This window comes from Phallusia mammillata, chromosome 2 (assembly GCF_965637545.1).
Source record: "Phallusia mammillata chromosome 2, kaPhaMamm4.hap1.1, whole genome shotgun sequence".
Classification (NCBI taxonomy): Eukaryota; Metazoa; Chordata; class Ascidiacea; order Phlebobranchia; family Ascidiidae; genus Phallusia; species Phallusia mammillata.
Window position 1 is genome coordinate 10,093,362 of NC_137253.1, and position 22,176 is coordinate 10,115,537.

The following is a 22,176-nucleotide window of genomic DNA, read 5'->3' on the forward strand; positions in this document are numbered from 1 at the left end:
AAATCCTAAAAAAGTAGGCAAATAAACCTCCAGGAGTTCCGCAAAAATGAGAAACTTAAATTATATTCAATGAAGAGTCCCTAAAACGAAATTTAACGGTTGATTGCACCAGGATTCGGTTGAGTGGGTTCACGTTTTTGTTTCACATTGTAGGAAATTACAAACTTGTTGTTTGTCGTAATATTTTGTACAGTAAGTATGATAGCTAATCTTGCAAGATAGACAAGATGTTGCTGTCAACCCTGAGTGAAATGAAATGCAAACAGAATGTTTTAAAGAGCACAGATGGTTCTGTTGAGTTCTCTCAAGGTAAGATAAAGTTAAGGAAAATTGTGTACCACTGCGTCGCAACAAGTTTTTTTTTAATCAATCAATAAAAAAGAAATTTTGCCTGCCTCCTTTGTATTATAACGTTCCACAATTCTGTTAAATATAGTTATCTCTGTAGGTGTCCAAAATTTTGTAATTCAAAACTGTCTTTTGATTACTGCTGGTATGTTTGTATTTTATTCAACACATCAAACATGTCCTCCCAACTTAATTGGGGAAAAATGCAAAAAAAAAGCATTTGTTAAAAAAACAGGCCTTGGTGATCATGAGAAATATGTAGGTTAATCTCTTTACATCCAACAGGGGATACAGTTGTGCTTGTTGGAGCTTATGGGCCAGCCGACTGCAAAGAATCAAAGCAAGATGTAAAAGAAGCTATAGTGGAAGTCAATTTTCGGCCCAAAATTGGCATACCTGGTATAGCTGAAAAATACCTAGAACAATTTGTGAAAGGCGTATGTGAATCATGCATTCAGCGGTCATTGCACCCCAGAACAACATTTTCCATTATAGTCCAAGTTATACAAGACCGTGGATCAGTATCCTTTTTGGGTGTTTATGTTACATAACATGTTCAAAGTTTACAAGAGGTTAGAGTAATGAATTGCTAATCTACCCCTATTATGAAAAAATATGCATTGTAAAAGTACATCTTCTGAAAGGAAATCTTGCCTTTATTAAAACTAAGATTGTAAAATAAGTTGTACGACCAAATACAGGCTTTTTAGCCTACAAAGTTTGTATAAAATCAATTGCTTTTACAATTACTTATTTGTTCTGTTTCATGTTTCCTTGGTGGGGGTTCAACACCTAAATACTTTATGCTCACAGTGTGTCCACCATTGTGCTGCCTCTTTCAAGTACATTAAATATTTCGACTTAGAGATTTGGTGATTGGTCACTTCTAGTTTCTGGGTTAGAGCAAACACAAGTGGCTGTGATACAATTAGAACCCACAGCCATGTAAAATGTAAGGTAGTTGCACTCTTTACAATGCAAATGTAACATTGCTAAATTATGTACCAAAGCTGTATTATAAAGACCATAAAAAGGTCTTTAGCCAACACTGTAGTAAGCATATAATTTAAAACAAAATACAAATCAATTAAACTAGTTTTGGGAAATGTGGTGTTTGAAATTGAAATAAATGAAAGTGTTTTAGTTCCTTGACGTATATTTTTAGCTTCTCTCATGTGCAATAAATGGAACCAGCATGGCATTACAGGTAAGAGAAACTTTTACAAACATCCTGCAAAACAATTTGCATTGAAGACTTGTTATATTTGTAGGATGCTGGTATCTCTATGAAGTTCATGCCGGTGGCTGTAACAGTGGCCCTAAAACACAAAGAAGAAGTTTCCATGGAAACTGATTGTGGCACAGAAGACTATGATGTCATTTTTAGTCCTTCACTGGAGGAAGAGGAAAAAGCTTTTGCAAATTTAACTTTGGTTTTCGACAGCGTTAAATCGGAACTGGTTTCGACATATGCCAGTGGGCCTATGACATCTTTCCAGTACCAACAATGTTTGATGTCTGCTAAAAATGTCAGCAAAAGTATTGTTCAGTTTTTTAGAGACTCTGTGTCAAAAAAACTGGCTGCTGATGTGCTTTAGTTGTTTTTTTAGTTGTGGTTTTCTATTGTTCACTCTTGACATCAATTCTACATAGTTTTTGAACATTTTTGTATGTTAGGATTGCATGTAAAATGTATGCAACTTTTCAAAAGTTTGATTTCCTGAATGTCTTTTAACAAAGACATAGAAGCTAACATGTGCAGCACACAAGGCAGGCAACGGTGCTTGTGGTTCAACTTTTGTCGGATTCTCCACTGAGCCGGTGTAGCTCAGTTGGTGGAGCGGGAGTCCTGGAAAGACTCATGCCGTGGATCTGAATCCAACCGCAGGCTAGATTTTTTTCTGATTTGGTATGACGCCTTTACAATTTCATATTATTTTCTGACAACCACCTAATATAAAGGTAAAGGTTTATTGTACTAATTGCACGTAAGACAGCAGGGAACAAAAAAGAATTATCACTGAAATCACAACTTCAATTGCAGCACCAAAAACATATTTACAACAAAGATTTTAAAGTCCATTCCCCATTGCCGTGAAGGTGCAGTTCTTTTTTGTGGTGCTACAATAAAAAAATCTCATATTTGTTGATTCACATAAAAAGTGGTAGTTCATGTGTTACCTACCTTTCTAAGGTTTTCCCCATGGGCTACAGTGAGGCAGGTTATCTGTTTCTGCTCACAGAGTGCAAACATTTGATCAGCAGTAGCCTTGCTTAATCCACTGGTTGCCTCATCTAAAACTAAATGACAAATGTTCTTGGATAAGTCCCCATTGATTTTATTAAATATGTGCTTCAGTGAAACAAATATTGAGCTTTGCTGCCATACTTTGTTTAGTAAATTCATCTCTATTGTGTGCCAATTAAATACTACAGCTACGGTTTTTGGTATTTAAATGAAACACTTGCGGTCTCTTAAAACTACTTAGCGGTCACCCAAACCAAACCTTAAAAAAAAAATTTTACACAGCTATTTTAGAAAAATGCATAAATTTATGTGAAAAATAAACTGTTTTTCTTAGCCCCAGCGCTGTACAACATAACTCCATGTGTAGAATGTTTAACAAAAAATAACATTTTTTTTAAATGTTAAACTTTCTAGCACACAAATGTGATAAGTAGGCCAAAGGCAACCTACTTGCAACATTGGGATGGTGGTAGAATAGTCTGGCAAAGGACAAACGCTGTATTTCACCGACTGACAACTTGTCACTCCAATTCAACTCAACCCTGTGAAGAAAACACAACCATAAAAAAATATTGTGGCATAACCATGGTTCCGTAAAGCAAAAAAACAAATTTGTCCCCTTCTGCAACTGACATTGTGGTATAGAAAACTTTATGACAAGCATATTAAGTGTGATAAAGAATACAACAAATGGAATAGGTTTAGACATACCATTTACCATAACTTACTTTCCTGATACTCCACCATTGTTGTCAACGAGTTCATGTAAGCCAACTTCTTCAATAATGTTATTGATTCTGTCATAGTTATCTTTAAAACTAAACTCAGGGTAAGGAGTTCGCCGAGGATAGATCATCTAAAAAATTATGCTAATCATCAAAGAAGTCTACTTGTTCCCACACAGGCAATAAAATTTTGAGGCAAAATAATACAATGCAGTATTATTTTTACATTTATTATTTGGAACAGTATTCTCAATTTAGGCTAAAACAACTCCAAAGCAGACTCACCTGATCTAACAATGTTCCATCAGTCAAAATCGCCTTTTGTGGCAAAAACATGACACCCCTTGGTCCAAAATTGACTAGCTTTTGTACAACACCCAGCTCTGCGGGCCATATTCCGGCAATAATTCTTAACAGTGATGTTTTTCCACTACCTGTTCCCCCAGTAATGAGAATATTTTGACCGGTTGATAGAGAAAATGTGAGGTCTTTTATCAGCATAGACATGTGACCAGGGGTGCTGCATGTCACCTACAAATTCAGCACAAAGGTAATGTTTTAAGTCGAATTTTTAGCACCTTCATTGAAAGTACTTACATTCTCAACTTTAATGAAGAGTTTATTTTCCTCCTGATGAGGATTATCCTGGGAATCAACACTTTTTTCAGTGTTGTCAGATTTTTTGTCAAACTCCTTGAGATGAAAGGAAGATAAGTTAGCATCACTTGGATCATCAGAAAATGCAAAATTATCAAAAGTCGATTGTTCGTCATTTGAATCTTCACTTGTTTGGCAATCGATAAGTTCCAGCAACTGACCAAGTCTGTAAACAAAAATACTTTACATTTATGTACCACAAATTCATTAGGTCATCTTTGTATAATTTTAAATTAAATATATTTTACTAAAATCACATCATCAATGCAAACTGCAAAATAACCGCTTATATAGCAGTCAAATGCCATTTCATATTTGTGTTCATTGTGTACTCAAGGTTACGATTTTTTATTATATTTTAGCCCAGGGTGGTCCAAGACCGGGAGAGTGAAGGGCCACAATAGGGTTTGTAAGTATTTGGATGGGCAAAAGGTTAAACTTTTTTGTATGAAAGAACTGAATTGGCTGTTCTAATCAACATCATGTTTTGATACCCAAATATTGTACAAAAAATCAATAGTTTATATTGTCACAAAATGCAAAAAAGTCCTTGTCACCTCACAATGCAATTTTATGTGTTTTATTTAGGGTTATGCCAATTGCAATCCACTTGATGACTGCATGCTAAAAATTGTTCGCAGGCCACACAACGTTTATCAGATGCCAGGGTTTGATCCTGCTTTAGCATATCATTGCAATTAAATCCCCTAGAACACTACACTGGAGTAACCTCATTTCATCAACATCATAGGAACGTTTCAGCTGTGTCACTGTGACACAAACCTGTTTGTTTAAAGATTCAACATGTCAGTTCTTACCTGTGGGTATGGGCAGCGATATCACCAATAGTACTTGACATGTCAATCAGTTGCGAAAATGAATAGATTAGGTAAATGCATACAAAAGCATTCTGCAGAAATGAATGTTTTGTAAAAATGTCGAAAGTAAAGTATATAATTCAAAACAACATGGACAAAGTATATGTGTAAAAAATTTTAAGGACAGAAATATTAACATTCTTGGAAAGGAGCTTTTTAACCATGTTGCAATAAAAAATATATGCATACCCGGCTAATTAGAGAACTAAGTTCTTCAGGAGCAAGGTGATCATAATTTCCAGCAAATATAGGAATCGCTATGACCAGGTAACTTAGAATTCCACCAACATAATCGAAAATGTTAACAGATGAGCTCAACCAAAAAGACCAATTAAACAAAGACATCTGCTTTTTCAAAACTTGGTTTAGTCGAGTTTCACTTTTGTAATGTTCAGTTTGTCCAGCGTGGTAGAATGCCATTGATTCACACTGCGTTCTAACTTTCAAATGTTGGTATCTACACAAAGGAAACATTAACACCCAACAGCAATATTTCACAGGTCTGCCACAACACTTTAGTGAATATAAAACAAAATTACAAATCTGTTCTAAAGCAAAGACATTAGTGCCCTAATTGAAGAATATAATTATGTCCACACTTCAAAAAACTGACCTGAAATTACCCTCTAAAACTTCTTGTTCAACATGGAGTTTAACAATAGGAGCCATTATCAAGCGATTTATGATTGTTCCAACAATAAAATAAATATAGATGGAAACTGGTCCAATCCAAGAAGTACTTGCAAAACACTGGTAGGAATAATAGACAATGGTAAAAGGTGTAACCACAAGTTTACTTATTAGTAAACTCCATTCTCTGGTGAAACGATCTACATCTTGCGTTATTCTCTGATCTCTGCAAAAGTAGAAAATATGTTAGGTTATTTGCATTGTATTTTGTTCATTGTGTACCTTGATGCAACAAACACAGCCATCTTGGGTTATACTTATTCTGGTAATGTTGCATTAAAGACACAGCTGTGAAAACTAGCACATAAAATAACACTAACGGCAGGAAACAATCACAAAAATGCAGCAGCTGTACCAAATAAAATTAAAGCAGCAGGACTGTAAGAAAGGTTTGAGGACAAAGCATATTGTTTGCAAAAAAATATTCAGCTTTTTTAAAACTGTTTTTCATCTTTTATTTAACTGCCCTTTTAAATCTGTTTCAAGTCACAAACTACTTTACTAGGTTATTAATTCTTAAGGTGACACTTACATGTTATCAAGACTTGTGTCAAGAACATTTATTTTGTAGAAGTTCATGTCAACAAAATAGTGGCTGTGAATTTTGGTGCACAGTCGCTTTCTCCATGTGAGATACAACACTCGAGAAACATATTGCAGCATGCTTTTCATCTGAAAATACACCATAAGAGGTAAAAAATGATAAGCTGCAAACACCGCACACTGTTTCAACTCACAAGGTTTCATGAGTGCAGCTGATCATGAGAGATCAGCAGTATGCACTAATGTAGCTCTTGCACTGATGAGACCTAAAAGGTGGAAACAGTGTGCACTCTGCAGCTTATCATGCAATAGGTATAAAAATGTTTTCTAAAGACTACAAGTTTTCAATGCTTACAACTGCATTTAACACAATCAATGCTATTGAATAAATTGCAAGGTCCTTGAATCCACTGCTGTCCTTTGCACCCAAAACTTCAAAATATCTTGAAGGTACCAGTCCAGCAGCATATATCACAAGTTGCACTAAAACAAAACCACACTTAATTTAAAAAAATTAAGACCATAAGATTCCACAGCTCATTTGTGTGTCAACTTACACAGCAAAGACAAAATGAAGAGAATGTAGAAAATAATTGCTGCTCTTGAGTTGAACTTCTGAAACAACAGCTTAAACAGCCTCCAAAGTCTTCGAAAGAAAGTGTAATTCAAGTTTGCGTTTGTCATGATCTGCAAACAGTAGAAACAAAATTTCCCAACATTTTGCTAACCATGAACACTTTATCCATTTTGCACAACAGTAACTCACCAAAAGGCCGAATTATGTTATTCAATTGCACGATTAGGACACACTAATCTGATTAGCTCTCGTTTCACGTAACACTATTTCGTATGCAAGTCATATGCTTGCTTCATACATAGTGCTTACATTAAGCAAAACTTATAAGGTACAAAGTTCGAAATAAGTTGATAAACTACTGGTGCTTCAATTACTGATTAAGCAAATTACAAACGATGAACCGTCTTTATTTTGCGCAGCAGCTGTTTGCTCAATCCAAGCGTTGTGTACATTTTTTCACGTGACACAACAAACTCGCACGTGGTTTTGCTAAAATTTGACTAATATAAATTAGGCTATTGCGGTAATGTTTATTAGTCTCTGCCGTTATTATGCTTTTAAACCAGGGGTGCACAACCTGCGGCCGCAGCGACGAGTTTGTGCGGCCGTCAACATGTTTATCAAAATATATGTACTGGCGGCCGTGACGTAAATTAAAATTCTTTTGTGAAATATTTTGATTTTTAAACTGATCCAAACACATTTTATGGAACTTAAAAGAGTACTACTAGCCTAGTATATGCGTCAGACTTTTTTATGCCTATTGTGTGCAAACAATGCTAAAAAGCAGATAACACAAACGTCACAATGTAGATTATGACATCATAATAAGCTAAGACTGATAGTCAGACTGTTCAGCTGAATCTGTGCATCAAGTTAGAAATTAATCTGGGCTTTTAGACGCCATTGGTTGGTATATATGTAATATATAAGTATTTATTTACATCAGTAAGTTTGAAACACAAGCAAGCAGGCAATTGGTGGCCGTTGGTGAAATAAAGATCTGCGATGCGGCCGTCATAGCGAAAAGGTTGTGCACCCCTGTTTTAAACGGACAAAATGGTTCATAGTTGCGTACGTGGCTGTGCGGGGATTTTTCATGTTTGACGCAAATCTACTATTTTTGCCATGTTTACATAATTACTTGATATATAAGGGTAAATATAACAGACTTGTTTTGGCCTGACTTCACATCCTCATTTATGTCGTAATTTCACGGTAAAGAAGAAAACAAAAAGTAGTCCTATAGGTCTTCAGCATCTCGGAAACTAGGAAAATGTTCCTAACAGAAAATGTTTTTTGGCTTAAATCTTTATTAGCCTACGTTGCCAAACGCACATGCCATACCGAGCAGCGCTGCAGCAGGACTGTGAAAAATTACGAAAAACCCCGCTTTTGTCTTGATGCATTCCGCGCATGCGCACAGTGGTGTGTTAACCTATCCGCTGTTGGACACTTTTGCTTTTTAACATTGTCAACACTACAACGTAAACAGTCAACACTGATTGCCATATGCTTAAATGTCAAAGAAATGTGGTTTAAGCTGAATATGATCATGTTATAACCCGAAAAGAAACCATAAAGAAAGAATAAACGGCAGTGGATGTATAAAAAAACGTAAAGCGCGAGACATGTATGGCGGCAGGCGTCCACGCGAACTTATGTAGGCTATATCAGATCAAATGTTCGCATCGATAAAAAAATCGTGCTAGATATTTTGCTTCCGACTTTGCGACATTAAAAAGCACACACCATTTTATATTTACACAAACATACATCATTTAGACCAGGGACGTACAACGAGATTTTCGTCAAATAGTCCATCGTTTATACTTTTCACTAGTAAATCTCAGGCAGTTATTATTTGTACAAAATCATTAGCATTTTGACTTTGTATTATAAGGTGAAGTTAACATGAAGCTCTAGAAAGAAACTCGGTTTTATTTTGACTTCACGAACCTCTGGAACCAACCTACTGGCCGTCGTGTCGTGGAGGCACCAACTGTGGGTTGGAAACCATTGAACTAATGATTTTTTTATCAAAATGTATGTGTCGTTTTTTGACTGGTTCTCAGCATCATTATAAACGTAAATCTTGACCCATTGCGATGAACAGTTGCACGCCCCTGATGTAGACCACGTGTCCCACTGCTGGACGTTTTGACTTCTTGAATTCACTGGCGGTCGTTATTAGAAAAAAAACCTGTGATGTGGGCAAAAAAATGTGCAAAATCCGCAACGAAACATTACAAACTAAAAATCGCATTTATAAAAGTGAAAAAAATTGTTTGTACATGTTTGTTAAAAGTAATTATGTCCAGAGGATATATTTCAGACAGTAGTATAAATTTTTTTCACTTTTGTGGGAAACCGTTGGGTAAGTTTCCTTTTTTTGTTGGCAGCATCTTGAAACTGCAAAAAGCTTTTTGGCAGCTTCGTTAAAAGTCTTGTCGCGAAAACTGTAAATTATCACGTTCACCAAGCTGAAAAACAAACACAGTATAATTAGTATAAATTATAAAGCGTTTTTAATTTGTAACGATTGGGAATTCATTTAAAACCATCTAGCCTACTTGCGAATACTACAACTTAGATTTAAAAAGTTTTGTTTTGGCTTAAAGACACAAACTGGACTCGGATTGGCCAGAACCAGATACAAACTTTTCCTAATTTGACTGAACAAGAAAAATAGGGTTTCACTTTTAAATTGGAAAGCAGATAGAAAACTTTGTATCGGATAAAGTGTCACGTTCTCTTTGCCATCTTTAATACATACCAAATGCAGCTGCTGTGCGCTACATGTAAGAAACCTGAGATTGTTTCTAGGACGAAAACTTCTTGAGTATACCTGTTTGTCATCCCAGATAGAAGCAGATCATGAACGGGAGAGAAATGTTGGTGCAGTTCAAAGCATTTTTGTAGAAAAGAATATTATCCAAAATAACTGGGACTGGAAAAGCAAAGGCGTTTGTTAAACTTAAGGGGATAGTTTGTAACGACATTTGGATGTTGAAGCTTGGATGACATCAAGTGGGTTTTCTGGAAATTTTGGACAGTAGAAAAAGTGAATACATGCGCTCCTGTTTTAGATTTAAAATTTGGCTTAACATGACTAGTTGAGAAACTGTTTTATATGCGAGACCCAAAGGGTAAGTTTAAGATAAATTTCTACAACTGCGTTATACTTGTATGTAGGTTCAGTGCTACAACCCTGACACGAATCAGTGAACCATGAAAGCGGCCCTTCTTTCTCCTTACCATTGTGTGTCAACAGCGACACACAGCGGCAAGATCTTTGTGCTTGGTAAGTGGGTTAGAAGTAACGGAGCAGCGCAATGCAGTAAAGAATGTCAAGTAAAAGTGATTTAAACCTTTTGAAATGCCACATGACAGACTAGTACATTGGGTTGATCCCTGTGAATCTTTGTCATTAATTGCTTAACCTATTGCGGTTTACCTATCGGTCCCATTAATGACAAACATTTTAAACAGCGATCTTTTCTGAAGTACACGAATCCAGACTTTCATGCCTTATTAATTGGCACATTGCAAAGTATTTAAAATTGTTTTCGTACTTTGAGTTAGATTCACCAATTTTTCACTCCTATACTAAATATTGTTTTGTTTTTTTGTCCGCAGGCTTTTTATATTAAAAAAAACAATCTTTCTACTTTAGATGACCTTTAAATTAATAATAACTTTGCATCGACAAATACCTATTCACGTCCTATCCGTGATATAAATACTCGATTTATTATGTAAATCAACTTCTTTTGAATACTTTCCCTATTTTTGCACAATAATCCATAATAAAAATATTGTAACACAAATATTTTATTATAATACTAGGCGACTTTTAAACAATTATACGGAATGGCGAAATAAAACAGCGAAAAGGTTCGGAAATAAAATTGCGATAAACAGCAACAATTCAACGACAATATAACAATGCAGAAACGGTTTTTGGCCTTTTTTGTGTATAAAATGCCCCCGTATAATGTTGCTGCATAACATGGATGCCATGCTTCAGAACATTTAGTCAAACCAATGCAGCTTGTAACGTCAAGTCGTCCAATTACTGCACGCAACAGCCAATGCAACCACGCCTTTTCTTCTTGCGTTTCATAAATTTTGTGTTTTTGTCGGGCGTTTTAATTGGACTTAGGAATTGGTTTTCTTTTCTACCATTTTCTGCATCTTTTTCTTCAATAATGTCAGGCTCTCTGTACACCAGTCGAATTTTAGAAAGTGTTTTGTCTCTCTGATAACTCTGTCGTTTTTCTTTGTTGCTCATCATTAATACAGTCTTGCTTTCATCTGAAACTTCTTTGGATTGCTCAAGGTGACTTGGGGTCATTGTTGTCAGCTCCTCGTTTGTTTGTTTTTCAGTGTTGTTATCCAGGTCGGGTTTTCTGTCTGTTGTAGCTGTTGCTAAGATATTGTCTTTTAGTAAAACCTTCGTTGTAGAATCTTGTTGCACCAATACTATTTGTTTTGGAGGTATGGCAATGTGCTCTCCCGGAAAATTTGCTACATTCTTGCTTTCCAATTCTAATGCATTTTCTTCGTTGTCTGTGCTATTTTCTTCGAGGCTATTGGCAACTTCGACCATCCCCAAAGTAATTGCCTCCTGGCTTAATTGTACAGCGTGTTGTTTAATCTCATCATCACATTGATCTGGATCGTTTTGTTGATGAAGATCATCACACTGAGAATTAAGTAGGTCCTTTGAAAATGTTTTTTGTGTTCTAGACTGTGTTGTTTGTAATTGCTGTTTCAAAATCTTTCGCCGCGGTGGTTTTGGTGGTGGTGTTTGGGTGGAACTTTCCCTTGCATTGACAGGAACTGTGGTTGCCATGTTTGGACGTGGACCTTGCTGAGATGTATTTTTTTGCCTTCGGGGCTTCACTGGGGCTGTCTGTGTTGCGCAATCTTTTACTATATTTTTTACAGGGATGTATTTTATTTCCTCGTAACTTTCAGGCATGAATGTAGTTTGTGAGAGGATTGAGATGGTGCTCTGTGCTGGACATTTTCGTTCGGGTAGTAAAGGGGTTTTAGCAAGCAAAATCCTTCTACAGAAGGTTGCAACTTCGCTGCCGTGAACTGTGGACTGGATATAAGGTGCAACAGGTCTCATTGGGTTTCCAGTTTGTAGTTGCACAACATCTTTTGGGTGCAAAACCATAAACTGTGAGTCTCCGGTTTGTTGTAGATACCAGCAGCCATTTTGCCCCACTATAAAGCAACCTGTAAGAACCAAAGTAACCTTTAGTTTTTTCAAAAACAAACAAAACAAAGTAACCTTTAGGGATTTAAAATTAGATGTTTACTTTTAAATCGCTTTTGGTATTTAGTATCATAGTATGCCAGGCCCTTTGAAGGCACCATACCGAATCAGCCGGTCACCAAGCATTCACCACCATATTGCAAAGAATAGGCTAGAAACATCTAGCCTGCGGTGGGATTCGAACCCACGACAGGAGTCTTTCCGCGACTCGCACTCCACCAACTGATTTATATCCTAATTGGTATTTAGTGGTTGCGAAATATGCTAGGTTTGTCCTAATATATCCTTTCGTTTACCTTTTGTGCTTTTCTTCGTTGCAGAAGATGTATTTTTAACATATCTTTTGGATTTTTTTCCACTGGTGCCTGCAAACCAAAATGTAACGTTAAATAGTTAGCAAGAAAGTCTGTGTAAATCATTAAAAACAGCAAACAAACCTGCAGCAGGACTTGGCAGTTTAGGAAAATTCAATATTCGTTTTTTGCTAATATCACGCTCATAGCACTTTGCCTGTTTGTGGGAGATACATAAGATAAGTTTATCCTTAAATAATCTTCAGTAGAAAGGTTTGTAACATAAAATGTAAAAATAAAGTGTCTCTTATCTATAGATATCTTTGCGCATGCTCCCGTAAGGTTTTGAAGTTAACAGCAAACAAACTTTTACCTTAAACGATGAGACAGACATAAGTTCCAAGTCAAAATACCTGCAAAAATAGAATGTTGTGCAAAAAATCTTACATAACCAACTTAAACACAATGTTTTTTGTTTCTTACCTCTCCTTTTGTAGCGTTCGGGCACTTATCGGAATAAAAATCCCGTTTTCTGCGCCACATTTCTTAAAATAAGGGTTAAAACTGAACATTGTGTCAGAGAATATAAAAACACGTCCGTTTTTCAATTCTTATTTACCGAAAAATGCAGCAAAATTGTAAGTTACCATGAGTTCAATTGTTGGGTAGATGGAGTGTGACGTCATAGTAAGAGATTTGTGACAATTTGTTGTGTAACGTTTGTAAGTTCTGTATGAGTTTCCTGTGTGCTGAGTTACAGGTTTTGCAGCACTATGGTCTATATTTGTGTGTAGATTTTAAAATAAATGTGTATCTTCTGTTTTGCTTTGGTTTTTATTGCACTCTTTGCCTAAAGGGGCACGTTTAGACTCTTTGTGTTTTTTCCTTTCCTTTTTGCAGTATTTTAATGAAGCTTTAATTATGAGTCGCCTTCCCTGAAGGGGTAAATAACGGTAAAGAAGAAAACAAAAAGTACCTGATTTAGCATCTCGGAAAGTAGCCTACCCGAAAATATTTTGTGCTTAAGTCTTTTTGGAATATAATCCAACCCAATTAATATTTGAAAAGGTCGAGGTTTAGGAAATTTGAAGGGGATCTAGAAAGAAATCTATAGCCTATTAGCCTACGTTGCCAAACGCACATGCCATACCGAGAAGTAGCGCTGCAAAAATTACGAAAAATACGCTCTTGCCTTGCTGCATTCTGCACATGCGCACAGTGGTTTGTTAACCTATCCCCTGTTGAAGAATTTTGCTTTTTAACATTGTCAACACTCATTCCTACAGTCAACACTGACTACCACATATACAGTCAACAGTCAAGTATATCAGTAGGATAACAACAAACCCAGGGTTGAATGGCGGTATAAAGGCGCCAACGCAAATTCATACAGCCGTGCGAATGTATATCAGATCAAATGTTCGCATTGATAAAAAATTGTGCTAGATATTTTGCTTCCGACTTTGCGACATTAAAAAGCACACACCATTTTATATTTACACAAACATACATCATATAGACAAGAGACGTGCAACAAGACTTTCGTCAAGAAGTCCATCGTTTATACTTTTTGCTAGTAAATCTCAGGCAGCTGTTGTTTGTACTAAATCATTGGCATCCGGTAGGAAAGTGGCCATTTGATGACATAGAAGCCCTGTGATCACATAAACACTAGGTGTTACAAAGAGCTTTTCACTGGTAAATCTCAGGCAGTTGTTATTTGTATTAAATCATTGGCATTTTCGACTTTGTATTACAGGGTGAAGCTCTCGAAAGGAACTCGGATTAATTTTAAATTCACGGACCCCTGAAACCAACCTACTGGCCCTCGTGTCGTGGAGGCATTAACTGTGGGTTGGAAACCATTGAAATAATGATTTTTTTATCAAAATGTATGTGTCGTTTTTTGACTGGTTCTCAGCATCATTATAAACGTAAATCTTGACCCATTGCGATGAACAGTTGCACGTCCCTGTTGTAGACCACGTGTCCCACTGCTGGACTTTTTGACTTCCAGAATTCACTGGCGGCCGTTATTAGAATAAAAACCTGTGATGTGGGCAAAAAAATGTGCAAAATCCGCAACGAAACATTACAAACTAAAAATCGCATTTATAAAAGTGTTTGTTAAAAGTAATTATGTCCAGAGGATATATTTCAGACAGTAGTATATATTTTTTCACTTTTGTGGGAAACCGTTGGGTAAGTTTCCTTTTTTTGTTGGCAGCAACTTGAAACTGCAAAAAGCTTTTTGGCAGCTTCGTTAAAAGTCTTGTCGCGAAAACTGTAAATTATCACGTTCACCAAGCTGAAAAACAAACACAGTATAATTAGTATAAATTGTAAAGCGTTTTTAATTTGTAACGATTGGGAATTCATTTAAAACCATCTAGCCTTGCGAATACTACAACTTAGATTTAAAAAGTTTTGTTTTGACTTAAAGATACAAACCGGACTCTGATTGGCCAGACACAGATACAAACTTTTCCCAATTTGACTAAACAAGAAAAATAGGGTTTCACTTTTAAATTGGAAAGCAGATAGAAAACTTCGTATCGAATAAAGTTTCACGTTCTTTTTGCCATCTTTAATACATACCACATGCAGCTGCTGTGCGCTACATAAGAAACCTGAGATTGTTTCTAATGCGAAAACTTCTTAAGTATACCTGTTTGTCATCCCCAGATAGAAGCAGATCATGAACGGGAGCGAAATGTTGTTGCAGTTCAAAGCATTTTTGTAGAAAATAATATTGACCAAAATAACTGGGACTGGAAAAGCAAAGGCGTTTGTTAAACTTAAGGGGTGAGTTTTTTAACATTTGGATGTTGAAGCTTGGATGACATCAAGTGGGTTTTCTGGAAATTTTGGACAGTAGACAAAGTGAATACATGCTTTCCTTTTTTAGATTAAAAAATTAGTTTAAAAATACTGCGTTGGGAAACTGTTTTATATGCTTATAGTTAATGTAATAATGTGGATGCTGTCATCACTAGAAATTATTTTGATACAAAAGTTAATTGACACAGATAGTTACAATCAGGGAGTCGAACCGGAACTGAACCCGAACCCGCAAACCGGTTTGAGCGGTTAATTTCATTAAACCCGAACCCGAACCCGAACCGCTAATTACGATTTTCTAAAAACCCGAACCGGAGTTGAACCCCATATTTTGTTTGACGTTGGACCCGACCCGGAACCGAACCAGTAAAAAATGCAGTCTGTTTTATATTTTGGTTTCATTTTTAAAACAGCGTACTGAAGAATACACGACATAACACTTATAGGGCGTGTCAAAACTAACAGTGCACGGGCAAAATTCCTTTGGAGTTTGATAAGGCCAGGTAGAAGATGGGTAGAATTAAATGAAAACGAATAAAAATTTGAACCGGTTTAAAAACCGAAAACCGGTTTGGACCGGATAATTTGCCAAAACCGGAACAAAACCCGAACCCGAAAATATGCATTTTTAAAAACCTGAACCGAACCCGAACCGTTCAAAACAAAACCAACTGAACCTGAACCGAACCTGAACCCATACGACAAGCGGTTCGACTCCCTGGTTACAATACTATGTGTTTAGCGTTTAAAGAAAAAAATAACAATGACTTCAAATACCAACAAAAAGTAAAAAAATAAGAATCGAATAATTCTCTTTTTTCAAACATATTGTTTGCAACCAGAACAGGACGTTAAAACAACAAGCAATGTATTGGCATGAAGATCATTATTTAGAAACACTATACAGTATCATTTAGTCTCAATAGTATTTATATTTGGCAACAACAGTTTATAAAACGTGGACAAATCCAACTTACTGATGGTAATTGTGAATCCAAGTTGCATCAAACCAACAACTACAAATATTTTGATTTCTCGTTTACTCTGATCTCGTTCTCGTTCCTGTTTCGATTTCTTGTCCGAACTTTGGTGCCTGAGTTGTTTTGACTTCTTTATGTTACCTCGAACCGTCACCATTGTTGCCATGGCAGTAAAAAGCTGTAATTTCAGTGGTTGAAAATACAACATAAAACATATAATGCACAAGAGAAAATAAACATAATCTTATATTTACCATTGCTAGGTAAGGGATGACAAAAAACACAACCATCAAAACCACCAAACCGGTGTAACTGCCTGTTTGTGTCGGTTTGTTAGTGTTAGTACCATAGAAGAGAAAGATGTTGTGTTGGTATGTGTAGATGATAGAACCAGGAAACCATGCTGAAATAAAGGCAACCCGCTTAAGAAATTATAGTGCACCATGTACACTAGAGTCCCGTAACACGAAATAGAGTTGGGCAGCCAAGCACTACCATTACGCAGAAGGGATTAAACCAGTGGTTCTTAACCGGTGGGAAATTTAACGCATTTAGAGGGAAATCATGTAAGTCAGGAGTAATCAAACTCGGTCCTGTGGGTCGAATCCGGCTTTAAATTAACCGTTGAAAGTAAATTTACTGCAGTTTTTTTCGCAATAACATGTTAGATTAATTTCACCTAGTTTTACCAGACGGATAAAAATCCAAAGGCCGTTTGTTACATCACAGACATGTCTGAAAGTATTAATGCCTTTGTTATTGTTCGCTAATAAATGTCTGTCTATGTTGATTGTGATGCAATATTTGAGTTTTGCAAGCAGAGAAGATTCTTTAATATTCCTCACTATTTTACTCTCTCATTGAAGCACTATTCAAACTAAATAGGATTGCAGTAAGCCTTTAAGGTCCCAACCAAACCGCTTTACAAAATAGTTTCAATCAATTAATAATTTTTTTTGTTAATGTAGGGCACAAAATTCATCATAAAAATAACAGAGTGGGAAATTCGAACTTGGTGATTCACTTTAGTGGGAAACCATCCCAAAAAGGTTAAGAAACACTGGATTAAACAAACCAGCCTGCGGTAAGACAACTTAGTTAAACAGGTTCAGCGGTGAGCCGTCGAAAGTCTGATGTCAAGCAACGTGAAGTGCTTCCTATTCTGCACATTTTAGCTTTTTATAGGAGGGATTCGACTCTTAGTCAACAACTATGTGCACTGCCAAAAAGTGCCAAATTAAAATGGAAAATATCCGGCATTGTACTGGATACAAGAGCCAATCCCCAAACCATGATCAAGCCAAGGTAGACGTGAAAATCACTCTGCGTCCGGTAAGTGAGTGGCCACTTGATAGCATATAAGCGCTGTGCTCCCATGAACACTAGGTGGTACAAAGAGCTGATGAATGTGAGAAGGAGGAAGATTCCTCCCATGGTCGCTTCAGGTGTTCCTGTGAGCTCAATTTGCCGACGTTGTAGCTCGCTAGACGAAACGTTTATCGTCCAACTGAAGTTGTAAATTGGAACAACCAGGAGTTGGACGCCTGTAAAACACATCACCAAATCCAGACTTAATGCACCAAAAGATGCAAACCTTTTAACTTATGTTGCTATACATAACTGCCTTTGGAGCATAGCCTTTCAACAAATGCTTACTACTTGGCTCTGCCGTGTAGCATTTCAGTTTTACCAAATGTAATAAAACTTAATTGGTTTTTAACAACTACAAACTAATATAACTAAGAATGGAAAGCATTTTCCAAGTTACGAAATCCGTCAATGAATGAAATGGAATATATATTTCGCCTAATGGCATCATCAGTTCCTATAAAAACCTGTTGTGTTTTTACTTTTCTTTTCCTTTTATTGATGTATTATCTTGTGTTTTTTTAACCACTGGGTATGTTCGACTTGCTTGTTTAAGGGACGTAATTTTTAACACCCGGACGTAATTAATCACTTTTAAAAGGAAGAGCAGTTAGGAACAGGAATCAGGATTGCTAATTATCAGCTGGGATGCATCGCACGAATGCACTAAATTTAACCTTAAATGATTAAAAGTGCTGCTAGTGTAACCAATTACGCAAATAACAATCAATACCAACAGGTTTATTTAAGAAAAGTAGTTTCAAAAACAAAGTTTTATTTTTTTAAACTCACTACGCATTTATATATCATCTGCTAAAACTATGCACTATTTCATGAAAAAATTTCAACACTAAAACTTTAAACCAGAATTACAAGCGGATGCGACCCTAACAGCACCTCAAGTCAGCCAGCCTTGGTGCACTTAACCTGGTAAAATATCCAATGGCAACTGGCTAATTGGTTGCCTGTTCATCGGTGTGTTAACATGCAGTAAATCAGGGGTGTCAAACTCAAACAGCTTTGAGGGCCAAAAATAAACTTTTTAGTAAGACGAGCGCCGCACTATTGAAACATTTCTTACAGTGTAACGTGACAACAAAATGGGATGCCAGGGGCATACACGGGGCCTTCCTGCTAAGGCATTAAGTTCTCTGCGAAAATACGACTTCTGATGTCGAACAAATGCTGTCAAAAGGACTATGGTTCAAATTCCAGAAAAAAACGTCCACAAAAAAGACAGGTGTCAAACCCAGGACAACCTGTACGGGAAAGCCCTTGTAGTAATAGCCTTGAGTTCAACATCATGCAGCTAAATGTGGAAGGACTCACTTCATGTAAGCTGAACATCATCGGGCAGCTTGCCAATAACAACAAAGTCTCGACAATCCTACTCCAGGAAACCGATCGGACAACATCATATAAGCTAACACTTTCAAACTGTGTTAGCGGGATCTATCCCTAGCAGAACATACGGACTCGCCACGTTCGTACGAGAAAACCTGAGCTGGACGCGTAAGAGCCTCACATCATCCGAGATCGAATGGCTCTGTATCACCGTCTGTCACCAACGCAATGGTCACCTTCGTCCTTTCTGGTGTTTCTAACCCCATCTATTTAGGCCTACGCTGGTGATTTCAACTGCCATCACACGACGTGGCGGTACAAATCAAGCAACACAGACGGAGAACAACTCGTTATCCGGGCTATAGCAACGCCCGTCTTACCCTACTTTACCCATCCAAAGGATGACTTCACTTTCCCTTCTGCCGGTTGGATAACCAGAAACAATCCTGACCTGGCATTTGTGCCAACCGCAAGTGGGTATTTTATGCAAAAACAAATGAAAACGGTCACTTGATAACGCTTCATCCAAGCGTGACCAATTTGCAGCAGTTCTTCAGAAAAAAAATGGTACTGCAATTCCGTATTTGTCTACCCAAAAAACTCAAAGAATAAAGTTGTAAAATACGTTAATGCTTTAAATATATGTATATTTCTCTCACCCAAAACCGTTATAGTAGAATTTAAGTTTGAGTGATCAATCAGTCGCCTCTCTGGTATTAAGTGCTCCATGGTGAAGCCACACCAAGTAACACATCCTAGTGTTGTGAGGAAAGAGCCATTCTTGTTGAATTATTGTAAAAAAATAAAAAAGACGAAAACTACTCACACTGCACAAAAACAACTTACCACTGAGTAATGATTTATTTCAACGATAATTACGTTTTCCCAGCACACCTACACCCAATACACCTCACAGTTAATCTACGCATATTTATTGGTAATTACACTCTGAAAAACGTTACTCCTAGCAAAATACTGATCATATATGAAAAAATCTCTATACAATTGCCTGAAACAAGATTTATCGACATTTTTACACTCCACCACCATTGTCCGCAAATATTTTTAGGGCTTCCTGGAGCATCCGCTATTACGCTTTAAAGTGCTTTAACCGTGACGGCCAGTAGCACAATCCAGTGTTTATATAGATCAGTGAGCCATGCAGACGTATTTTTAGACTGGCCTCCTATAAAATAAATTCGAACGTTCGCTGCATTGCAATAATTGGGTATACAGTAGTTTGTACTCTGAAAGACAGTCGCGTTGTGTTTTTATCACTACGCAGTGACCGACTGTTTGCATGAAGCTATATAATTATCTAATAAAACGTAATGTTACATAACATTCAACAGCCCTATATTAGACATTCACATAGACCAATTTACCGCGTCTGGCATAATTTACTTGTTATTTAGTTAGTATTCCTTTAGTCCCCTTTTGCCGAGGAAAAAGTGATGGGCAAGTCATAAATGGCTCATATTTTATACTGTTTGCTCCGAGTTAGCCTACATGGGACGCCCACTACACAGTCAGTGTTTTTGCCAAAGTACTGACAGTTTAATATGTACGCTGTGAACTATTGAAATGTGTACGCGTTTCTCAGGTTGAAAACGACTGGTTTAAATAAAACCATTTAATCTCAAGTGCCCCCACACCAAAACTCCTTTACCCTTTCATGTGCCTCTTCGACATACTATATCCCTGCCCTCATTTTCGGAATAAAACACTCTTTTTATTCAATAATTCCATTAGTAGCTTTTACACCAAAGTAAATTTAATATTCTGTAAAGGATTTTCCTCAAGTTATGGTGCATGACACAGGGGGTGCACCAGCTAGCCACTAAATTAAAACTGATATCGTTAACCTCATACGTTTACACTAGGTACAAATGAAGTTCTCAGTTTCGGAATTGTAGCGGTATTCGCGCCCACAGCACATCAGCTGGCAATTATCTGGTTCCGGCGAGTTGGGCTGACACTGACGGGCGGCTGTTCCCGGTAACCCAAGACTTCTACTTGCTTCGCAGTAATCTGGTGATGACTCCAGGTATACAAGATTCCCCTCTGTTATTTTACCACCTTCTTCGCGGTATGAAACCAATTTATTTCGCTTCATTTTGGCCTTGAACGCCATATCGTATTTGCTTTTAAGTGCCTGAGCAACCGCTTGTACGTCCACAACCATCCAACAGGAATCAATGGTGCAAGAGTCACTCGGTCCAGTACAACTGTAAAATACCAAGATTGCAATTTGCAGGATGCAGAAAATAATATAGTTGTATTTAATATCAGTATGTTTGAATTAAAGTTAGGTTTAACTTTTGTGGCGCTGCAATAGCCTACAGCAGTTCGGCAAAATGTTACACCAAACAAACAACGACAATTAAACATAAAAAATTGTTGTCATCTATGCAGCTATCCTACAGGGTGAATCATGATCCAAATCAGTCAATTAAAAATCTGTGTAATTAACGTTTCAAACTTAACAGTATAACTTATACTGTATAAGTTACAAAAAATAACCATCTAACCACATGCATTTTAAATCAGAATTAACAGCTTCTAATTTGCCACAGTCTGTATGCTTACATCTTTTTTATGTAACAAGCTAAACCTATAAGCTATTATGCCATACCTGCATTTACGTGCAGCCAAATTCTTTGCCACATCCATCCCAACTTTAAAGTTATGAACTCTCATCTTTTTAACAGCTCTCTCGTTTCTGTTTTCTGGCGTACGAGTTTCATTAAATAGCTCCGCAGCTAAACTGTAGGCGTAATTCACCACATCATCGTTCCACAGGTCTAAATAACAATTAAACGGCAATAGATAATCTCTGTTCGATGTATGAAGCAAACCCGCGGCAGCGACAGCTTGAACATAGGCTGCTTCACGTGTTGGCCTTTTAAGATTTTTTCCGATCAAACAATTCCATCTGTAATTTTTGAACTGGTTTTGGCATTCGTAAATTGCCGCACAAATATCTTTCTTCAGTTGACATGAAGATCTTTGTTCTAGTGTTAGCGTTTCAGCATTGCAGGATAAAGCTGGCGTCGCCCCAGTGATCGAATTGCAGTTCAGGAAAGGTGTCCACCAGTTTCCCGAGCATTTTGAAAGTAGTGATATGAAAACGAAAGAAGCAAATCCGATACTAAAGTAGTTCCTATTCAATGCCATGTCCAACAAAATTGGGATGTTAAAGTTTTTATTTACCTGAAAAATAAACGTGATCAATACATGTAGATTTGAACACAGGTCGGTGCAGCGCAGCCTACTTTATGACTGAGACAATATCACAAGCAACTTCAGTACAAGCAATAACAGACAAAGGCGAAATTGTAGCAAGCAGTCGTTACATGACAGTTACTTGCTAATCTTTAACACCGTTTTGCAA

General features: G+C 37.0%; 5 protein-coding genes across 7 annotated transcripts; 1 reads left to right on the forward strand and 4 right to left on the reverse strand.

Moving 5' to 3' along the window:
* Positions 1–119: 119 nt before the first annotated feature.
* LOC145214255 (exosome complex component RRP46-like) lies at positions 120–2,788 on the forward strand. Of its 2 annotated transcripts, XR_013857004.1 has the most exons (5): positions 120–309; positions 634–869; positions 1,514–1,555; positions 1,620–2,316; positions 2,349–2,788. XR_013857004.1 is itself a non-coding variant. In XM_080082751.1 (4 exons), the coding sequence occupies exons 1-4, from the start codon at positions 228–230 to the stop codon at positions 1,944–1,946; spliced, it is 687 nt and encodes a 228-aa protein (XP_079938877.1). In that variant the 5' UTR covers positions 120–227; the 3' UTR covers positions 1,947–2,326. The 2 variants fall into 2 exon arrangements, 1 of the variants encoding a protein (XP_079938877.1); XM_080082751.1 differs by lacking the exon at positions 2,349–2,788 and having other exon boundaries at positions 1,620–2,326.
* Positions 2,306–7,243, reverse strand: LOC145214254 (lysosomal cobalamin transporter ABCD4-like). 2 transcript variants are annotated; one of them, XM_080082748.1, is made up of 13 exons: positions 6,856–7,243; positions 6,647–6,776; positions 6,445–6,572; positions 6,079–6,218; positions 5,470–5,712; positions 5,046–5,313; positions 4,797–4,888; positions 3,919–4,144; positions 3,607–3,852; positions 3,325–3,452; positions 3,047–3,138; positions 2,534–2,649; positions 2,306–2,469 (listed from the first exon to the last, which is right to left on the reverse strand). In XM_080082748.1, the coding sequence occupies exons 2-13, from the start codon at positions 6,771–6,773 to the stop codon at positions 2,407–2,409; spliced, it is 1,869 nt and encodes a 622-aa protein (XP_079938874.1). In that variant the 5' UTR covers positions 6,774–6,776; positions 6,856–7,243; the 3' UTR covers positions 2,306–2,406. The 2 variants fall into 2 exon arrangements, with proteins under 2 accessions (XP_079938874.1, XP_079938876.1); XM_080082750.1 differs by lacking the exons at positions 6,445–6,572; positions 6,856–7,243 and having other exon boundaries at positions 6,647–6,706.
* Positions 7,244–10,482: 3,239 nt separating this feature from the next.
* LOC145215672 (uncharacterized) lies at positions 10,483–13,500 on the reverse strand. Its single transcript, XM_080084418.1, has 5 exons — positions 12,733–13,500; positions 12,623–12,662; positions 12,394–12,466; positions 12,253–12,321; positions 10,483–11,916 (listed from the first exon to the last, which is right to left on the reverse strand). The coding sequence occupies exons 1-5, from the start codon at positions 12,819–12,821 to the stop codon at positions 10,742–10,744; spliced, it is 1,446 nt and encodes a 481-aa protein (XP_079940544.1). The 5' UTR covers positions 12,822–13,500; the 3' UTR covers positions 10,483–10,741.
* A 67-nt stretch (positions 13,501–13,567) lies between these two features.
* On the reverse strand, positions 13,568–17,627 carry LOC145212947 (uncharacterized). Its single transcript, XM_080081194.1, has 5 exons — positions 17,336–17,627; positions 16,325–16,473; positions 16,068–16,248; positions 14,918–15,020; positions 13,568–14,557 (listed from the first exon to the last, which is right to left on the reverse strand). The coding sequence occupies exons 1-5, from the start codon at positions 17,625–17,627 to the stop codon at positions 14,407–14,409; spliced, it is 876 nt and encodes a 291-aa protein (XP_079937320.1). The 3' UTR covers positions 13,568–14,406.
* A 2,865-nt stretch (positions 17,628–20,492) lies between these two features.
* LOC145215673 (protein Wnt-5b-like) lies at positions 20,493–22,028 on the reverse strand. The gene is made up of 2 exons (XM_080084419.1): positions 21,418–22,028; positions 20,493–21,010 (listed from the first exon to the last, which is right to left on the reverse strand). Exons 1-2 carry the CDS (start codon positions 21,957–21,959, stop codon positions 20,662–20,664), a joined length of 891 nt encoding a protein of 296 aa, XP_079940545.1. The 5' UTR covers positions 21,960–22,028; the 3' UTR covers positions 20,493–20,661.
* Positions 22,029–22,176: the final 148 nt, after the last annotated feature.